The sequence below is a fragment of the Monodelphis domestica genome, chromosome 8 (genome assembly GCF_027887165.1).
Source record: "Monodelphis domestica isolate mMonDom1 chromosome 8, mMonDom1.pri, whole genome shotgun sequence".
NCBI classification, from domain to species: domain Eukaryota; kingdom Metazoa; phylum Chordata; class Mammalia; order Didelphimorphia; family Didelphidae; genus Monodelphis; species Monodelphis domestica.
The window spans coordinates 94,384,130-94,404,464 of NC_077234.1; the positions used below are offsets into that span (position 1 = coordinate 94,384,130).

Consider the following 20,335-nt stretch of genomic DNA (forward strand, 5'->3'; position numbering starts at 1 on the left):
GGAGACTGAGGCCTCTAAAGGTTAGCTGTGTCGTTGAGAGTTGGATGTGGTAAACCAAATGTGGACTCTGTAACTCCAAATCTAAGCATTTTTCTATTGTACTATTACTTTACCAAAGTTAACATATCAAAATTTAGCTTCATTTCTAGGCTATGACATCTATATGACCAAAGGGTGCTAAATTTTGGGGGTGGGGAGTAAAAACATCCCAAGAAGCACAAACTCAGGCGAGTTAAGCTGTGTGTTTTCTTTTTTCACAATGTGATGAACATGCATTGTATTTGTATTGTATAATAATGTATGTACAACCTATATCATATCATCTGCCATCTTGGGGAACTGTTATGGGGGGAAGTGGAGAAGGGAAGAGAACAGGTTCTGAAAAATGTCAGAAAACCATTACTGAGGGGGAAGCTAGGTGGTTCAGTGGATAGAGAGCCAGGGCTACAGACTAAATTTAAAACTGACCTCAGACACTTCCTAGCCATGTGACCTTGGGCAAGTCACTTAATACTCATTGCCTAGCCCAGGGATGGTGAACCTACAGCATAGGTGCCAAAGATGTCAGGTAGAGTCACTCATCTCCCCCCCCCCGCCCCCCCCCCAGTTCATTACTAGAAAGGCAGAGGGACTCGGGTGGAGTTGCTCCCCTCCCCTTTTTCACTGCACCTGACATTTTTTTCATATCACCTGCCTCTCTGTCCTGAAGCCCAATGGGAGTGCTTCCTCCTTCCCTTGTGTGAGTAAAGAGCAGTGCAGTGCACTGGGGCATGGTACATGAGCTATAAAAGGCTTTCCATCACTGGCCTAGCCCTTACCACTCTTCTGCCTTAGAACTAATATATAGTACTGATTCAAAGATGGAAGGCAAAGGGTTAAAAACAAAAGAAAGAAAGAAAACAATCATTGAAAACTGAACTGCACATAATCTGGGGGAAAAAAAACAAAAAAGGAAGACAATTTAGAAAATAAGGAAAAAACAAAAAGTTTTTATTTTCCATGTAAGAATAATTCTACTAAGCTTATGTATTTGTGCATAAAACAATACTCTCTAATGTCTCTGTTGGTGTTCTAAATTCTATAAGTTAAGAAAAGAATAGGAACCTAATGGAGGACCATAAATGTCTAGATAAAAAGGTCTTTTGGTGAGTTGTCATTTGTTGGAGTTTTGAAAAACTTAATGTAAAAGTGGAAAGAGTGTCTCTTGTACCTGATGGAAAAGACTCTTTCAGGTGTTGTATTGTGAACATAAAAGCTCCTTCCTTTCAGTTTCTTAATTAGCAGGCCTATTTCTATAATCATTAACGGAACAGAGAAAGGTCCTTGACAGTTCTATGTGTCAATAAAGGAAAGAATAGACTTGGGAAAGCAGGTAAGATTAACCAAGATGCTAAATATATATCAGTTCTCAATAATAATACAAATGGAGGAAGGAGGCAGGATAGTTGTAAATAATAGATGTTTCTAAAAAGATCTTATTTGGCTTTGGCGTGTAGTCATAGAAACAAGACTCAATATGAAGCATACATCCTCAAATAAAGTTATCCCTAATTCTACTCAGCTTTGCTCTGACTGGTAGCCTAGCATCTGGCCAATGGCATAGGATGGGATTGCTTTAGATAAACCACAAATTCAATAATCAGAAAGCTGGACAGAGAAAACTCCAGGAAGATTCATTTTTAACAATAGTTTAAGCCAAAGTTTCCTTGATGGGGTATTAAATAGAGAGGAAATCGTGAAATAAAGCTGTGGCCATTAACAACTGGCCAATGATTAAAATGTCTCTTGTCTTTTTTCCCTTTGGTGCTTCAGTAATAACAAAGAACAGAGTGGGATGCTCCTTCTGCTAGAGCTATTATGCCTATGTGAACTGGAGTACCAGAAGGCTATCCAGGAAGATGCTTATCAATAATGCTGCAGAAGTAGCAAGCAAGGGGCAAGTTTGACCATGTTATGATGGCTGGAAGATTTTTGTTACCACCACTGAAATGAATCAATAAGGGGGTAGCTAGGTAGACAGCATCAGGCCTAGAGTTGGGGGGACCTGGGATCAAATCTGGCCTCAGACGCTTCCTAGAACTGTGACATGGGGCAAGTCACTTAACCCCAATTACCTAGCCCTTATTCCTCTTCTGCCTTGGAACCAGTACTTAGTATTAATTCTAAAACTGAAGGTAAGGGTTTAAAAAAAGAAAGAAAGAAATGAATCGATGAAGAGTGAGGGACTTTCCATAAAAAAAAAATTAAAAATGTTTTGAGTTTCAATTATCTCAATGATTTGTATTTATTTCTTGAAGCTGGAAAGCATTTCTTACAAATACCAGAGGCTATAATAGCAAAAAGACAATGACGCCATCATTCTGTTAACTGTGTGATTCCTTTACACTGCTCTGGGTTTAGGCTTTTACAACAAACATTCCAAACTGATTTCTCCTTTAAGCTCTTGTTCACTTGATGAAGATCTACATAACTTTGGGAGGCTCTTAATTTCTGGGAAAAAAAAAAAAGGTTGTCTATCCCTAATAATGGAAGTTCTGAGATATGTCACTTAAGTAAAAAATAAATTGAAAATATTTTATGAGAACACATAAAAAAGATCTCACATAAAGGGGTCTATTTTTTTTTAAAGTCTGACACTGTTCTCAGTGGCAGTTTTAAAAAAATGCTATAGTGATATTGCCATGGAAACCAACAGAGCTGGGTATTTTTCAAGAGAGCCGCAGAGAGAGGGAAGCAGGGAAAGAGACAGGCATATGTGTGTGCGTGTGCATGTGTATGTGTTTGAAGGGGGAAAAGAGGTTAGAATAAGGGTGGGTAGAAGACACAGAAAAAGAGAAGTTAAAAGAAAGGGGAAGAGCATTTTGCTTTATCACTCACATTGTATGAAGACACCTGTTCGGCCAATCTTTTGTCCCTTCCTGATAATATGCGTTCTTCATCACTCTTACCGGTTAGCTTCTTTGCTTCCTGGGCTTCCTGGTGAATGAAAAATAGGTGGAGTATTATGAAATCATAAAAGCAAAAACAAACAAATCAATACTAAATTACAACAAAATGCTGAATTAAGCCAGTGTCATGGAATTCCTTCTCATTAGTCATGCTGATGATTCTGCTAGATATAAAGCAGATGGGCAAAGTTAGGATTTTAAGTTCTTAGTATTAATGTAATAGGACTGAATGACTTTGATGAAACAAGAGAGATGAGTTTTTGTTTTTAAATTCAGTGTTTTGTTTATAAGGCCTTTGTAATTTTACTAGCACTGATTATCTTTTAGATTCTGGTAATATGAGACACATTATCTGCGATGATAATCTCAGCCTCCTTATCTAGGAAATGAGGGGATTGCACTAAATCATTCCCTGTTTGGGTGCCCATTGCTGTGGGGTGGGTCAGCCTCCCACAGGGGATGGAGTCTTGGAGGTGGGACGGTGTCGATGAAATGATGGATGAGACACAGTTTTCCGCATTCAACCCGCAGCACAGGTTTCACAGGATAAACTGCTCTACCTTGGCTGAGGCCTGTCTTTATTTTATACCCTCATGATCACACATCTACTTGGCACACAAGTTTCATTCTCAACATACATGTTTCCATAGAACCTAACAACAGATATGAAGTCTAAGGAGACAGTCAACAAAATATTGTTGCTAAGTGCAGAGTCAGAGGGTAGAATCAACATGACCCAGATATAGGTTGGAGAATTCAGAGCACAGATTTGCCAGAAGTTTTTATGCCTAGAAAAGCGGGTCCTATCTAAGTGGATATATAAGAATCCTTAGGTTTAATTTTGTTCTAGGGGGACAGAGTGGGACATCTGTATTAACCCTGCAAGCATATTGCTCTCATCTATTTTTTCTGGGACTAAGTAAGAATAATAATCATAGCAATTCCAATAATAAAGGGATGTTAATAATGAAAGTCACTTAGGGGGGTTTCAGTGGGTGTTTCCATCCTTCCTGGGGGCTGCTTTTCAGTCCCTGGTTTCCACATGGACCATGTCAAACAGTGTAGTCTTTGATGTGCTCTTTGATGGCTCCCAGCAGACTAGCATTAACCCCCTTCTGTGTTAGCATTCCAAAGGAAGAGATGATGGAGAAGTTTCATTTGCAAGCCAGATGGAAAGGCCTGAGGGGTCCTTCACAATTTTTAGGTCAGGAAAGGCATCTAGCTGCTAGATCCTTTCTCTATATGGGTTGGTGGATAATGGCTGCAGGTGAAGGGTCAGAAACAGTACAAGAACTAAATAATTAACATTTATTTCAAGATGTCCCAATTTTCCCCAATTTTTGAAAATGGGTAATAGCATAAAATATTTTTATAGAAAAAAATTATGCAAGATCATCCTGAGAATATCTAAGATTGGAAGGATGACAAAAAAATGATAAAGACATGTTAAGATTTCTTTAAATAAACTATTTTCTCCATCAATGACAGCAGAGTCACCATATATAGACTCCATTTTAATCATGACTATAAAGGGAGGAGGTAGACATAGAATTGAGGAAAGCAAAGACAGGAAGAGCAGCTGGGCCAGAAAAAGAATACAGAGAGGAGGTCTGTGGTGGAGGCAACACAATTTTGAAGGTGTTGAGTATTTTATATAAAAAATAAAGAGGATTTCAAATATTTCAGGGGGAAAATCATTTATGCTTGTACAACCCAGAAAAGGCAACTGATAAATACCACTAACTTATATGTTTGCTGTTTCATTTCTACAAAACCTTTAAAAGAATAATCAACAAATATACCGAAGACAACTTGGCTGAAGGTATGAAAGGGAGATAGGCAGATTTTAATAAACAGTATTGGACAGAAGACCATATCTTTATGGTCACACATCCACTGAGAGATACTTATTTTCTGTTATGCTTACATTCTGCTCCTGAAAAAGTTCTTGATTTGGTAGAACAAAACATCACCGCCTAAAATCCTCTCCTTCAGTAAGGCTTCTTTCATTCACACACACACACACACACACACACACACACACACACACACACACACACGCATATATATATATATGTATATATATATTAAAGATCATATGACTCCTCAAAAAATTATTCTGTCAAATAACTCAAAACTGGGAATGTAAAATAGGGATATGTATTCTTGACAAAGGTGCTGCTTTTCTCATGGAGAGAGTTCACCAAAGAGTCCAAATTGAAGAGGGAGTCCCTCTAGATGATGAAATCCTCCTGAACTTTCTGTTTGTAGATGACTATGTTGGTTGCATTAAGCACCAGTGTTGTGGGGGGTCTGAATTGAACTCCTGGAGTTTGGGATGGGTACCTTCTGCAAGAATGCAAGACTCTATAACTTAGCTTAGAAATAAAAGACAAATTTATTAATTTAGTATTCATGTTGAATTTGGCTGGGAGGACAGCATATATGGAAAGTTGCCTCCTAGAGGGGATGTGTTCTTCATCTTTTATACTCTATAGCAAGTGAAATGTGACTGGAGGAGGGTATGAATTCACACTGTCAACTTGGAAAAACACAGAACTACTAAAGTAGCCAGAAAAACCAAGTCTTTAATCAGGAAAGAGATAGGTCCAATATAATTGGTTGCTATCACAGAGCCAAGCATCAAAAAATACACAGAGTCAAAACCCTGGGGCTCTGGGGACAGTAACCCTGGGAGAATGCACCACTGGAGATGATTCTCCAAAGAACAATAGAAGCCAGGGATATTTTATACCCTTTGGGGAACTCATGATATCAAACCTACACTGACAGATTGTAAGCAGGCTTGGGAAAGAGGCTGTAGTCAGAGACTGCGGTATCAGGGAGTGGCCTACTTACCGTGGATACTAAAAAGATGGTTCCTGCACAGGTGTTGGTCTTCTTGGGAATGGATGTCTGATACAATGGGGGAAATTTCTAAACATTTGATTATGTCTGCTAGCCCCACCTAAGCTGGGATCATCAAGATTATTAAGGTTTATTGTTCGGTCTGAAATGGGTGAACCTGAGACTTCTTTGATGTGAGTTCTCAGGCGATAGGGGAAAAATTGGGGTCTTCAGATTCAAGATGACAAGGTAAAAGTGGGGAGTTGGTCACCAGTGTCTTATGTCCTGGAGACATAGGGGGTGACCCTCATAGTTTAGGGGACAAGTAGATGTCTTAGATACAACTCGATGTTATCAAAGAATAGCCTGGAGGTCTATCTCTGTGTTCATCTCAAAACCTAGGGGAGAATCCAAGGGTCTTTCCCTTTGATGTCCAGGGCCTTATCATGAGTTTTGATGTTTAAGGTTAGTATTAACAAGAATGCAAGGAAGCAAAGGAATTTTCCAGCTTATAGTTTGATCTGAGGCACTTCTATAATTTGGGGGTGCAAGGTCCCATGCCACTAGTATATTGTAGAACCTCCTAAATAAGATCCATTGTCACTCAAGAGTTCGGCCTGACTCTCTACAAACAAGGGAAAAGCCAAGTGGGTAGAAAAAATGCATATTGTCCCAACTATGATATGCAACTCAAATGCAAGAGGGTTGCCCCATCAAAATAAATCTTGAACAGACACAGTGAATAGAGAGCTGAGAATTGAATAGAAGGAAGAGTGGGATGGATTGTATTTGGGTAATTGTGTAGTACTTTTAATGACCTGCCATTGTATTATACAATTAAATTATACTATACAAAGTACTGAAATGACAGTACTTTTAATGAGCTTCTTCCTGAAACAAAAGGCCATATTTTTAATACCAATATTCTTTCAGTATGAATAATGGAATAGCACAGTCTCTGAAGAATAAACATCATGAATCACCCAAAAGATCAGGGAGAAGTGCATGGTGCATATGAATATACTATGGTATGTTACCCAAGAAGAACTGTTCATAAGAAACAGTATTGAAGAAATGAAAGAGATGTGTACTGATCCTGTAGCAAGTCGGAGAGATAAATGATGTTAAATTCCTAAGTAATAATCTCAATGAATTTAGGAGAGGGACCCAAACTCATCCAATGGATTGCTGCGGCAGATTTATGGGAGAACATAGATAAGAACAGTATAGGATAAAAAGACACAAATGGATGAGTTGGTCACTGGCATTGTTGGTAGGGAATACCCACACTGATGGTCAAAGATTTCTTGAATAACTGACAAACTGGGACCCCCCCCCCCCCCCACCTCAGGATAGCTATGGATTATTGAGTATTTTTATAGAGGGGATAAAAGATTGAGAGCTGGCTCTGGATCCAGAAAAATCTCAATTAAAGTCCTGCCTCTGAAACATATTGGCTATGTTACCAAACCTCTCAAAGCCTGAGTGAATTCAAGTTATAAGCTCTGTTCACAGATTGATGCTAGACCAACAAGAAGCTAGGTCTCTCTCTCTGCTTATGAGATTGAGGCCACAGGCAACATCAGGCACCTCTTTAAATACTTAATTCCTCAAGCAAGGGTTTTGAAGACACTATTTTTTCCTACTTAGATTTACCTAGTCCTACACTTCCTACCTCTCTTAATGGCTTCTTCTGTCTCCCCTTACAGTCCAGAGGCCTAAGGAGGCATTTCCAGGATCTCATCTTAGCATTTTGACCTTTTTCTTTCTATAACCTTTTCTTTAATAAATGACTCAGGCTCCATGGCTTCTGTGCAGGGCACTTCTCAATCTCTTTCTCCTAGACACTCTCAAAACACTCTACTCTTCACCTCCACCTGCCACGAGGCCTCTCTCCTTAGCTGTTCCATTAGGCCTTTAACTCAACTTGCTTAAAGACTAAGCATATTATCCTTCCCAAATAACTAATATCCTTCCTTCTCACTTCACTATTTTTTTGGTTAACCAATTCAAGAAATGTTTACTAAGTACTTATACTGCACACTAAGGATGAAAAAAATCTAAGTCAAACATTTACTGTCCTCCAGAAGCTTTACATTCCTATGAAATCACAGGTCCAGCCCTGTGTGCATAAAAATATATGAAAAGCTATAAGAGGACAAAAAAGATTGCCCAAAATACTCTAGGAAAGCTGAGAAAACACCACGACATGTGGAAGGCTGCAGAGAAGCAAAGCAGCCAGAGGGAAGGAGGTAGAGAGAAAAGAAGGATGTTCTAGACGTGGTGAATAGATGGCCTGGGGAACAATGAAGAATTTGGCTAAAACACAAGAGTAATGTCAAACAAAACTGAAAAGGTAATTGCAGGAAGACCACAGAAAGCCTTAAATATTGGGCAGAGGAGTTTGCATCTATTCACAGAAGCAGTAGGGAGATAATGGAAGCTTTTCAGCTGGGGAATGACCTGGCCAGACCCATATCTTGGGAAGATCACTACAGATTACTAGATATTCATATAAATGAATACTATACTGTATTTGGTCTTTTTCTATGATAGCTTTCTATGATAGCTATGATAAAATTTCTTCTTATATCTTATTATACAGAAAATGTAAATATCCAGGAGTAAATGAAATTATGCTTACTTTAGCTTTCCTTTCTCTGTCAGCTGGAGTATCTGTCCAAACAGATCGATCGCCAGATTTGTCATCAGCTCTTCTCTTGAAAGTTCTTGGGCCAAGTCCAAAGCCTTTCAGTTCTGGAGGAAGCTCAGTCATCCATGACTCTCTTGTAACTGGTCTGGAGCTATCCTTCATTAGATATTTAATTAAAAAAATTTGAGGAGGATATGTATAACATTTTATATCAATCACTATATTTTTCAACTGATGCTTTTGACAAGGTTGCTGTCGGTTAATATTCAATCAGGAATTTACTAAATTTACATTACTTAGGCACCAAAGAAATATTTAAAACACTTACATCATCTCCTTTAGTGAGTTTTTCTTTCATTCTTTGAGCTCTCTGTTCAAATTCTTTAGTTACACTATAGTCAACTGGTCCTTTTGCAGGCATTGGTCCAACAATGTCCTCTTCATCTTCACTACTGTCTGTTCCCTTTTAAAACAAAATACAACTATTGCATTAAACAAAGGAATCGGAGAGACCAACAGAATTAAAAACAAATGAAATTCCTAAAACATTATACAGTTTTACTTATACATTGTAAGTATTATTGAAAAACGTTTATCAATCACATAACTGTGATGTTGAGCTAAATGCCATAGGATAAGTTCACACCTGCCTTTTAGAATGAGATATGTATGTAAAGTGTTATATAAGTAATAATAGTTATCCTAATTATTAGCATGTAAAAGGTCTTTAGCTATATTCTATGCTGCCCAGGTTCTGGGAAGCAGCATTATTCTTTTATGGGTCATTAGGAGCACAATTCAGTATAGTTAGTGAAAACAAGAGATAGGTAACAGAGTTAATGGAAACTAAAGACCTCAAAGTTAATGCAGCTTTCCAAAACTTCAAAAGGGTGTAATGTATGTCCTAATAGAGTCTATGTATTTTTATGACTGAACCCAATTTGCCTTCAATGAACAAGTTTTGGAGAGAGTCCTCACAAGTATGATGAGTCACTTATAACAACTATGGGATTGTGGAAAGAGCATTATATTAGGAACAGAAAAATCCCAGTTAAGTCATCTAGATCTGTACCTAACTAACCTACAATATATAGTAGGAACTCAAAACTCTCTGGGCCATTACACTCATCTGTAAAATGAGAGAGTTGAACAAGCTGGCACTAAGATGCTGCTGTTTTGAGTTCTGTATACAAAACAAAGTGACACTGCTTCCCTCTTCTTTTAACTGCCCCAAGGTAGCAAGTAGTATTCAAAAGAGACAATTGCTTAGTCTCTTGAGTTTTCACTAAGTGTACTGGTAAGTTAGGATTTTTGTGGAGGTGGTTCCTTAGCTCCTTCTCATTCTGCTGTTTCCCTAGAAAGCCCCTGCTAACACTCTTGTACAAGTAGCCTATAACTGTATTTTCCATCTTCTCACTACCCACTCTACTCTGAATTTGGCTTTGGTCTTCTATAGTCTACTGAAAACTGCACTCTTTTTTGTTAACAATGACCAACAGCCTCTACTCAGTCCTCATTCTCCTTCATATCTATATGGTAACTAACTTTCTTGGCTTTCATGATGCTAGAATATAATCAGGTACAGGGCATATAGGGTATAGTTGATAAAGTCTTGGCTATAGTTAGAAGACTTTGGTTCTAATTCTGAAAGCCATCAACAGACATGTGACCTTTGCAAGTTATGCTATGTCACTGAGCTTATCTCTTCATTTCTAAAACAAAGGAGTTGGACTACATTATCTCTAAGATCCATTTCAGCTATAAAAATTTATAGTTCTAGTATTTCAGTTCTCCTAGCATTGGGACCAAATTCTGCCACTTTCACTAGCTTTTCTTTTTCTTTTCCCCTTAAATATGAGTAGTCTCCAAGTTTTGTTCTTGGACTCCAACTTTTTTCAACATTCTCTTTCTTGGGATTTAATCCATCCTTATTTGTAAAATGAGTCAGGGAAAGAAGTGGCAAACTACTCTAGTGTTTCTGCCAAGAAAACCCCAAATAGAGTCTGGAAGAGTTGGTCACAACTGAAAATGACTGACCAACAACCATCATTGGTACAACTACCAATTTATATATTTATGTCTTTGATATCTCACTTCATTTCTAAAGTCTCTGAAATCCTAATGTTAGTTTTAAGTTGAATGTATCTAAAATTCAGCTCCTAATTTTTCCCTCTGAAAGTAGTTTCTAAACTTTATTTTCTATTCTCCTTAGGACAATAATATTCCCTACTGCTAATCTTATTTTAAAAGAATTCTAAAAATGAAAATAAACAATGCAATACTATAACACACTGTACCAAGTATCAGAGTAATTTTGTAGATATCTCTATCTTTCATTTAAAAACTGTTTGCTTCTTTTTACCTAACAATAAATTTCTAGGCTTGTGTGAAAAACACACTCCATTTCACAACCCCAAGTAAAGATTAAATAACAAAAGGCATTTACGAGACCACTTGGAATGCAATTTCTGACATGATCCAGACCATGTCTTCTTTATTCCTTCTCTTCCTTCCCCTAAAAAAATCAAGCATGAAGCATTTATTAAGAACCTACTATACACTAGCCCCTGCTAAGTGATGTGAATCAAAACCAAAAATCAAGCAGCTATCACCTACAAGGAACTTACACTCTATTGGGGGAAGATAGTATCTACAAGGTAGTTTTTTTTTTGAAGTGGGAAGGATGAGTATTCTAGAGAGGGGAATCATCAATGGTATCAAGGTGCAGAACAGACAGAATGTCATAAATGAGGAATAGCAAGGTGGCTAGTTTGTGTGAATCACTTCATGTGTGAAAGGGAATCATGAATAATATGACTGAAAAGATAAGCTGAGGATTGGTTGTGAAGGACTTTTAAAAAATAAAGAGAAGAATTTATACCTAATTTTAGATGCAATAGGAAGTTACTGGAATTAAGTGAGTAGGGGAGTGACATAGTCCTATCAGTGCTTTAATAAAATCAGTTAGTTGTTGTGAGGAGGTGAGACTGGAGAGAAAGCAAACATCAGGCAGGCAAACCAATTAGCAGGCCACTACAACAGTCCAGGTGAGAAATGAGGGATGTATAGGGTTGATGGAGAGAAGGGAACAGTTGCAAAAAATACCTTCTGGAAGCAGGAATGCCAACATCAGGCAACTGATCAGGTGAAGAAGAATGAGTAGTCATGGAAAATAACAAGATTATAATCCTAAGAGTGCCTGGAAGAATGGTAACACCATTAAAAAAAGAATCAAGTTTGGAAGAAGGATAAGGTTTTTGGGAAAGATGAATACTGGACATGTAGAGTTGGAGATACCTAAATACACATCCTGTCTGGAATATCCAATAGGCAGGAGGAGCAGATAAGCGAACACAGGAAAGAGGCTAGAAATGGGTATAGAGAATTGGCAGTCATTTGCATAGAGATAATTAAACCCATGGGAGCTGACTGAATTCAGCAAGGTGCAAAGTACAGAGAAAGAGAACAGAGGACAAAGCCTTTGGGAACATCTGCAGTTAGGGGGGAATGTTATGGATGATGATCCGGAAAAGGAGAATGAAAATGAGTGGTCTAACAGGCAAAAGAAGAACCAAGAGAGGGGGCATGACATGAAAATGGATAGAGATGAGAGTCTCTAGGAGAAAATATTCAATAATATCAAATGCTAGAGAGAAATGGAGAAGGCAGAGGGTTGAGAAAGCCATCTGATCTGGCAAGAGCAATGTCAGCTGATGTATAAGGTCAGAAGACAGACTTCCAAAAACTAAAAAGTGAGTAAAAGGAAAGCAAAGGGAGGAGAAATAAAGGATGTTAGATCAAGATGATGGCAGGGTTTACTGCCTTTTTTTATAGTATCAGGGATTTTAGTGTTTTTGATTCTTCAAGTGGAACCCAAGTGAATGATGTGAGACTAGGACATAAGAGCTGAGGACACGGAGGAACTGGGATGTTAAGAGAGTTTAGGAGGTCATTAACATGTATCTGCATAAGATACATGTTAAGATTTTCTGCATAAGAACAGGAGTTTAAGTTGGAGAAGGCACTTTTAGTCAGGTACAAAACTCCTTGAGAAAGGAATGATTTGGGAAGGTGAAAGAGAACTGCTACTAGTATCTAGATGGAGTGATAAAATTCTTTTAGGAAATTATAATTGCATCTAGTAGAAAGGTCACTGCATTGGGAGTTAGAAGACTTAAATTTTAGTCCACACTGCCATTAAGGTTACATTGGCTATATATTATAACTCTGGACAAGTTACTTAAGCCATATCAGATTCAGTTTCCTTATCTGTAAAATGAAAGTTAGACCAGAGGTGTCAAACATGTGGCCTATAATACACCTGAACCACATTAATATGTAGTTTCTGGTTCTATCTCTTCCAAAATGTATACATATAGGAATATTGTCAAGGCGGTCTCCTTTGCCTTATGGGAAACATATACACACTAATAACCATTGAAGACACTTGTCACTTAGAGACAAAAGAAAAGACACCATAGAGCAATGAGGTGATTTTTCTCCTAACCTATGATTCTGAAGAAGGCTACTCGAGAACAGATTAAAAAGATCAATTGGCATACATATCATCTAGTAAGTTCTAAACCCATGAATATGTTTTAGGGATATGCAACCATGAAGGTTAAATTAAAATGTTTTAGTTGCCAAAAATTCCCCTAAAGGCAGAAAATCTATACTGTCCCTTTCCAAGGTTTATTAATGCTACTCATTTTCCTTCCTATAGATTAAGAATATATAAACACCATCTTTGCAGCAACACATTCAATTACTTCCCCAAATCAAAGAAAAAGGCCACAGAAAAAGCTGACTTCTTTCAAATGATAGGCAGGCCCAGTTCTTTATGTAACATTGGCTTGGTTGAGCATGTGGAGAAGGGGGATCCAAATACAAGGAAAGTCTATGTATTGCTAAAATTAAACAAGCATTTCAGAAGAGCCACATTTAGTGAAATTCATTAAAGGTCACAAAAGCAACAAATTGACAAAAACCCCTGCAATTTTATGGGGCATATTTTCCAGAACTATTTTGAAAACAAAGTCATGCTGACTATTCAAAATTCCATCTTAAAGCAGGATTCTGCACCTATAGGAAAAAAAAAAAAGATTACCTTCACATTTAGAGGGGGGGAAAAGTGAAATGCAAACAGTTTTATAATGTGGCCTGCAACCATGTCTTTTAACTATTTTAGGTCTCCCCACAGCATGGACCACAGTGAGTCACACAAAATAAAGATAAATGTTGACTGACTCTATTGAAAGTAAAATTACTTTAAAATTCCTGTAGCAAATTTGTTTCCCAATAGGAACCATTTTCTTTCAATTTGCTCTATAGTCCTTAATGAATAATAGCTGGAGGCATTTTCTTTTATAAAGCATATTGACAACCTGATTTTCACAGTGCTCACAATCATGCATGTAGGAGATACTAAATAAATATTTGAATGAACCAAGAATTTTTCATTAAGAAGATAACTGATCATTCTTTACTAATTAGCAATACTGCCACCAAGTACAATAAGATGTCACAGCATCATTCTTTGTGGAAACCCTGACACAATATAACATAGGAGGTGGAAAAATGAATCTATTGTCAAAAATCACCCACCAAAGAAAGCCTAAAATGATTAGCACAGTCTCATTATTTTTTCTAAATCCTACTGTAGTCAATAGACTTTCTTGCTAAACTTTCATGACACTGGTAAAATTCATATATTTAGAGTAGGAATTTGTATTTGGTTGTGGGGTTGTAAATTATACAAATAACTGACACTAATACTTTCCCTTTCACCTCTTCCTCCCCCCCAAAAAATAGCAGCAGCTAGTAGAAATATTTACAAATATTGAAATGAAATTCTCCAAAAAGCAGAAAGTAAGAAAAGAGGAGAGAAAAATCAGACATTAGAAAAACAACAATTCAACTTTGGAAAGGTATATTAGATCCTTTTGTTATATTAAAAAAAAAGAAAGTATAGTCATTCTTCTATGTTGTATATATTAGAATGGTCACACTACCTCATGTTATGTTTAAAGGATCAGGGCATAGAAGTACTGGGGATGTGGTGAATTTAAATAGTAAGTACACTGATGGATCAAGAATTAAATTGACCAGTTATATGCTTAGCACTGCCAGAATCTGGTGATCTCCAGTGCAGGTTGGCCATTCAGTCAAGAACTGACCAAGTAACGCTGTTCAAAATGAGACAATAGATACCACCAAGAGATCCCCTATGTAGTTCCTTAAAGATATTACCAAATCAAAGAAATGACATTGAAGACTAGGAGGAATAGGGACATGCTTTTACATTTATTTGCCTGGCTAAGCATGATCCTCTTTCCACCAATCTAAGTGGGTATCATTAAGGGCTGGTAAACACAGTGAAAACAGCAAGGACTTTGGGGCCATTTCCAGACCATGATGTTGGTGCTCAGGCCAGCACTCTCAGCTTCTTCCGTCAAGAATCGACTCTGGCTCCAGGGACACCAGTCTCTGATGGGTAAGTTTTCACTGTATCTTGCCCAGGAACCTGTTTCCCATACTGCTTCTCAGCAGTCCCCATGTTATGCTACTTTGCTGCGTGCCCATCCTTATACTTTCTCCCAACTCTGTGGGGTTTTCCACATACAAAGGAGACCTCCCTCTATCTTACCTGCATTTGTACAATCCACACAAAATACTTAATAAGGGTACTCTCTCCCATCTCTTTCTCTCCCTCTGTTCCTCCCCTCTCCCCCTTTTCCTTTCCTTCTCTTCTAGTTTTGATATTACTACAGAGTTGGGGCATCTTCACTCATCAGTATCCATGTTCCAGGTTACAAAACTTGAGAGGAATAACTAAAAGTCTAGCAAATTGTCTCCTCTCTAGGAACTGACTTCCTACCTTGGGATGAAAGGGACAAGAAGGATGAGGGCCGTTTTCTTGTTGTGATATGGGTTAACCACTCTGATATTGTTTGTAGGCAACCCTTACTCATCCTTGGCTGGCCATTCAGAACTTAGTTACCGATGGACAATTTTAGGTACTCATGAAAATGACTATCTTGTTATTTCCAAGAATAATCTAGTTTCCTGGTGTCAAATTCAAACAGAAATGCATCCTAGGGGGCGAATACTTAAAAAAACTACAAATTAACATTATGTTGTATTATTTTTTTAGTTGATTTTTGTTGAACATTTCCCAATTACATTTTCATCCAGTTCAGACAGCACCAGGAATTTTGTGGCCATGAATTTGGCTCCTCTTACCTAGTTCAAGGACACCACCTCTTGTATTATACAAATCTACACTTTTCACATCTTTTCAATTCTCTAGCTTAAATATAAGGCCTTTAAGGGCAGAGATAATTCTTTAGTTTAGGGTTTTTTTTTCTTTGCTTTTATTTGATATAGGTCTTCAGCCTATATTTAAAGATAGGGAAAGAAATTTTATGGTCTCCTTTGTAACCCATTTTTAGTATTTATCAATCTAATTGGAAATTCTATCTTATCTTTAACCTAAATCCTTCCTGGTTAAATATACAGTAGATCTAGTAGGGTTTGTTCTATTCTTAGTGGAAATGGAAAATTGTTGAACATCATCTTCTGTGTTACGGTTCTTTGCTTATTTAAAAACCAAGCATAAAATAAACATTTGGGCACTCAAAAATGGCCTTGACCTGGGCCCTTATCTCATGGTGATTAAAGGCTTAGCAGGAAAAGTGAAATGTGGGCAGAAAGAAGGAAAGTATGATGTGAAATTTTAATAGAAGGGACAAAAAAAATGTTCTGTTCATCTTAATTTTTAAAATTCAAAATTTCCAAACCTCTGAGTTGAAAGATGATGATACGAGTAGTCCTGGATCATCTCTGTTTTCTCCAGTTTTCTGTGCTCGGTTATTAAAACCAGGTGGTAATGCAGGACCTATAATTGGCCTAAAAATAAAAGTCAAGTTTATGGTTGTTTATACATTCAACATAAAAGCATACAAAACCAGACTAATAAAAAATCAGATACACTGAAAAAAAATTCAAATTACTCCAATATTACTTTGAAAAGGAATGCTAATGTTCTTCTACTAGAAATCAGAAAGAAAACCATTTCATTTTAGTTTTCTGTTAGACAACAATTAGATTTTTCTTTCAATGATTCTCAACCTTTGAGGGCACTGATGTGTCAACTTTTCTAAGAGCTGTATAATACATATGTATTTTGAACATTAACAAAATTGGAAAATCTTCACATTGAATTATTTTTTAGTGATATTTATTCTCACACAACTACGGATGAGATGGATAATTGAAATAGTGTGCTCATATCTATAATAACTTAAAATTTTTAAAGAGAAAGGCTTTCAGTGAGTTGGACAGATCCTTTATGGAGGATTTAGTGGGGAACATGGAACAGAATCAGAGCTTGCACTGTTCAATGGTTGCCAGGCATTCCCATACTGAGGAGAATTCTGAGCCATTAGCTTAGTGGAGAATACTATATATTTAATATGGGGAAATCTGTTCTACTATGTGCCTAGGAATACCTTAGCCCTCAATTTTGGCAGCAACTTTCTAGTGAATAAAAATTTAAAAAATTATTTAAAAAATTAAAAATTAAAAAAATTTAGGTTAAGAGCTTAATAACTATGCTAAGTGCTCTGCTCCCCTTGTAATGATGGTACAAGAAGTGGTTTAGAGGCAGGGCTACTGATGTAGGGGAATGACTATTTCTCCATTCATAGATTTAGACCATCTCCACAAAAGATTAAGGGGGAAGATGGTGATTGTGTGATACTAATATTGAAATCTATCTTAAGAGTCATTAAGGTTAGAAGCAGTTACTACTTAAGGACAAATTTGGCTCTGGCAAGGATCAGAGATTTAATTTCTATGAAGCAGAGCTAACAGGAGATGGCAACAGGTGAACAGGTACTGCAATAATAAGTGACAATCACAATGGTAGCTAAATTATTTTTTCAACAGGCATAGAAACAAACACTTGGGTTGGGTGGAAACCACAATGATGCTCTCTGAGACAATTGCTGCTGGAGCCTAGCACAGACTCTAGCTTGGTTCTACTTTAAGTCTTTTGACCTTCAAATAGGAAGAAGAAATTATAGGAAGATAAGAAAGGAAACTTTACACCACTTTGCTGGCTTGTCATAGATTCTTCACATTTTCCTCCAAATCTCAAGGTACTGCTGATCTATGTCAGGCACTATTTTCTGGCAACTTACTGTCCTCAATGAGGCAGCATAATGTAGTGGAAAGAGCTCTGGTCAAAAAAATCTGAAGCCTAAGAAGCCTACTCCCAGCTCTGCCATTCCTTGGTCTCTGACAAAAAGTAAATGATCAATTACTTTACCAACCTGAGCCTTGGTTTCCTAAACTGCAAAAAAACATGACCTCAGTATCTGTCCTACATGACTCACAGTTATATTAAGAATCAAATGAGACAATATGTGAGAATGCAAACTGTAAGGTGCTATACATATTTAAGGTATTATCTTGAAGGAAGCCAGAAAAGACAGGAAGCAAAGGTGAGGGAAAGGGCAGATGGGGAGGCCACAAGCATTTATTAAGTTATTACTATGCAGTAGGCATTGTGCTAAGTGCTGGGTATACAAAGACAAGCAAAAAAGAAAGACAATCCCTGCCCTCAAAGAGTTTACATTTTACCAGGAGAAAATGATATGTTAAAAAGGAGTTAAAAGTGGGAGGGGAAGGGGAAAATGGGGTCATTGTAGTGAAGCTCAGGGAAGCACACCACTGGAAGCATAGCTAGAGGCCCCTCTTTCTCCCATTGGTGAGTTCCTTCTCAAGGGAGCACGGGAAAGGGATTTCTCAGGGCAGGAAGATTCCTAAGCCAGAGGGAAGTTCCAAGGTGAGAAGGTAGGTAGGTAGGAGTAGTGAAGTCCCAAGAGTCAGAAGCACAGCTGAGAGAGAGATGAAGCATGCCCAGCCTGGGACCACCCCCTAGAAGGAACTCCCTGATGGAAGATGGGGGCCATGGAGGTGGAGAAAATTCCAGACATAAGGGATAGCCAGTGAAGAGACACAAACCAGGAGACACAATGTTGTGTGTGAGGAATAGCAAGAAAACCAGTCTCACTGAATCATAAAGTAGTGGAAGAAAATAAAGTGTTAGGATGAACAAGACAAGAATGTAAAGGGCTTTTAATGACAGGCCACTCATTCTGTATTTGCACCTCCTTTCCTGGGGTCCCAACCTTGCTCTGACAGAAAAGGGTGGTAGAGGGACAATGGGGAACTCTCCCCAGATCCTCCACTGTTTTAAAGAGGACATCCCAGGATTCTCCTTATTATTTCCCACCCAGCAATTCCCCTGGATCTCATCCTTTCCAGACATTTATCCTCCAGATGAAATCTCCTTGAAGATTCACACATCTTCAAATCATCCTCTACCCCTACTACACGACCTCATCAGGGCCTCTTGTGCCTTTATGTGTATTCTTTGTGCTTAGCAAAACATAGCAGGAACTTAATATTTCTTTAACTGATTCTAGAGATAAAGAGAGAACCACTGGAGTTTACTAAGTGGGGGGCAGAGGAAGAAGGGAGGGAATGACATGGCTAGACATGTCACTTTGGTGGCTTGATGAAGGAAGGCTGGGAGTGGGAAGGGACTTGAGGCAGAGAGCTCAGCCAGAAGACTATCATCCATACACAAGGTAATAGGGGCTCATACTGCAATGGTGGCTATGTGAGAAGAGAGACAGGACCATACCAGGTATATATGGTGAAGGTATGAACAATATGCCTTTGCATGAGATTAGATGAGTGGGGTGAATATAAGTGACGAGTCAAGGATGACATCTGGACTCTGAGCTTGGGCAACTGGGAGTATGGTTCTGCCACTGGCAGTAAGGGGGAAATATGGCAGAGAGGAGGGTGTGGAGAGCAAAGGCTTAGTTCTGTTTTGAGAATGCTGAGTTTGAAATGCCTATAGGAAGTCACATTAAAAATGCCCAACAGGTTATTGGTGATACCTGATTAGAAGTCAGGAGAGAAGTTGGATAAATAGATCTGAGAGTCATCTGTGCAGAAATGCCAACATGAAATGATGAGATCACCAAGCAAGATAATGTAGAGGGAGAATGGAAGAGGGCCCAGGATGGACCCTTGGGTGACACCCATAGCTAATTGTCTTGACCTGGATGGAAATAGAACAAAAGAGACTGAGAAGTGGTCAGTCAAAGGAATAGAACCAAGAGAGAACCATGTCATGAAGACAGTAAGTAGGAGAAGAGAGTGTAATATAGTGCCAAAGGCTGCCATGGGTCAAGAAGGATGAGGTCTAAGAAAAGGCCATTAGAAAATAACTGGCCACTTTGGAGAGGGCAGTTATATTTCAAAAATGAGGTAGAAAGTCAGAGTGCAAAGGGTTTAGAAAAGAGTAAGAGGGGGCAGCTAGTAGCACAGTGGACAGAGCTTCAGGCCTGGAGTTCAAATCAGATTTCCTAGCCCTGTGACCCTGGGCAAGTCACTTTACTTTACTTGCATAGTCCTTGCTGTATTTCTGCCTTAGAACCGATATTAAGGATTTTAAAATTAAAAACAAAGAACAGAGAGAGAGGAGAGGAAATGAAGGCATGGCCATCTCAAGGAGTTTTGCCACAAAAGGGAGATACTATATTAGAAAAAGAGTCTTTAGGAAATTAAGAGGACAGAGACTAAATTTGTAATTCTACTGGAATAGAGCACTTATGAGCAGGAAACTCCCTTTACCAATTCAACTTTTAGTGTCAGAGTAGCCTGGAGCATTGAGGGGTTAAGTGGCTTTCCTAGTGACACAGTCCGTATGTGTCAAAAGTTAGGCTTTAACGCAAGTTTGTTGGTTCTATAGTGTAAAGAACTAGGACATATGGTATATTTTAACTGGAAGAATTGTACTTGAAAA

The 20,335-nt window shown here is 38.1% G+C and overlaps 1 protein-coding gene across 3 annotated transcripts in view; it reads right to left on the reverse strand.

Annotated features, from left to right (window-relative positions):
- GPALPP1 (GPALPP motifs containing 1) overlaps window positions 1-20,335 on the reverse strand; it is a 38,418-nt gene that overhangs the window by 5,475 nt on the left and 12,608 nt on the right. For all 3 annotated transcript variants that reach the window (XM_016425037.2, XM_003341837.3, XM_007501568.2), the window contains exons 4-7: window positions 16,248-16,356; window positions 8,777-8,911; window positions 8,440-8,604; window positions 2,878-2,976 (exon numbers count right to left, since the gene is read on the reverse strand). In XM_016425037.2, the coding sequence (XP_016280523.2) occupies window positions 2,878-2,976; window positions 8,440-8,604; window positions 8,777-8,911; window positions 16,248-16,356 (508 nt within the window). The remainder of the gene's footprint in view (window positions 1-2,877; window positions 2,977-8,439; window positions 8,605-8,776; window positions 8,912-16,247; window positions 16,357-20,335) is intronic.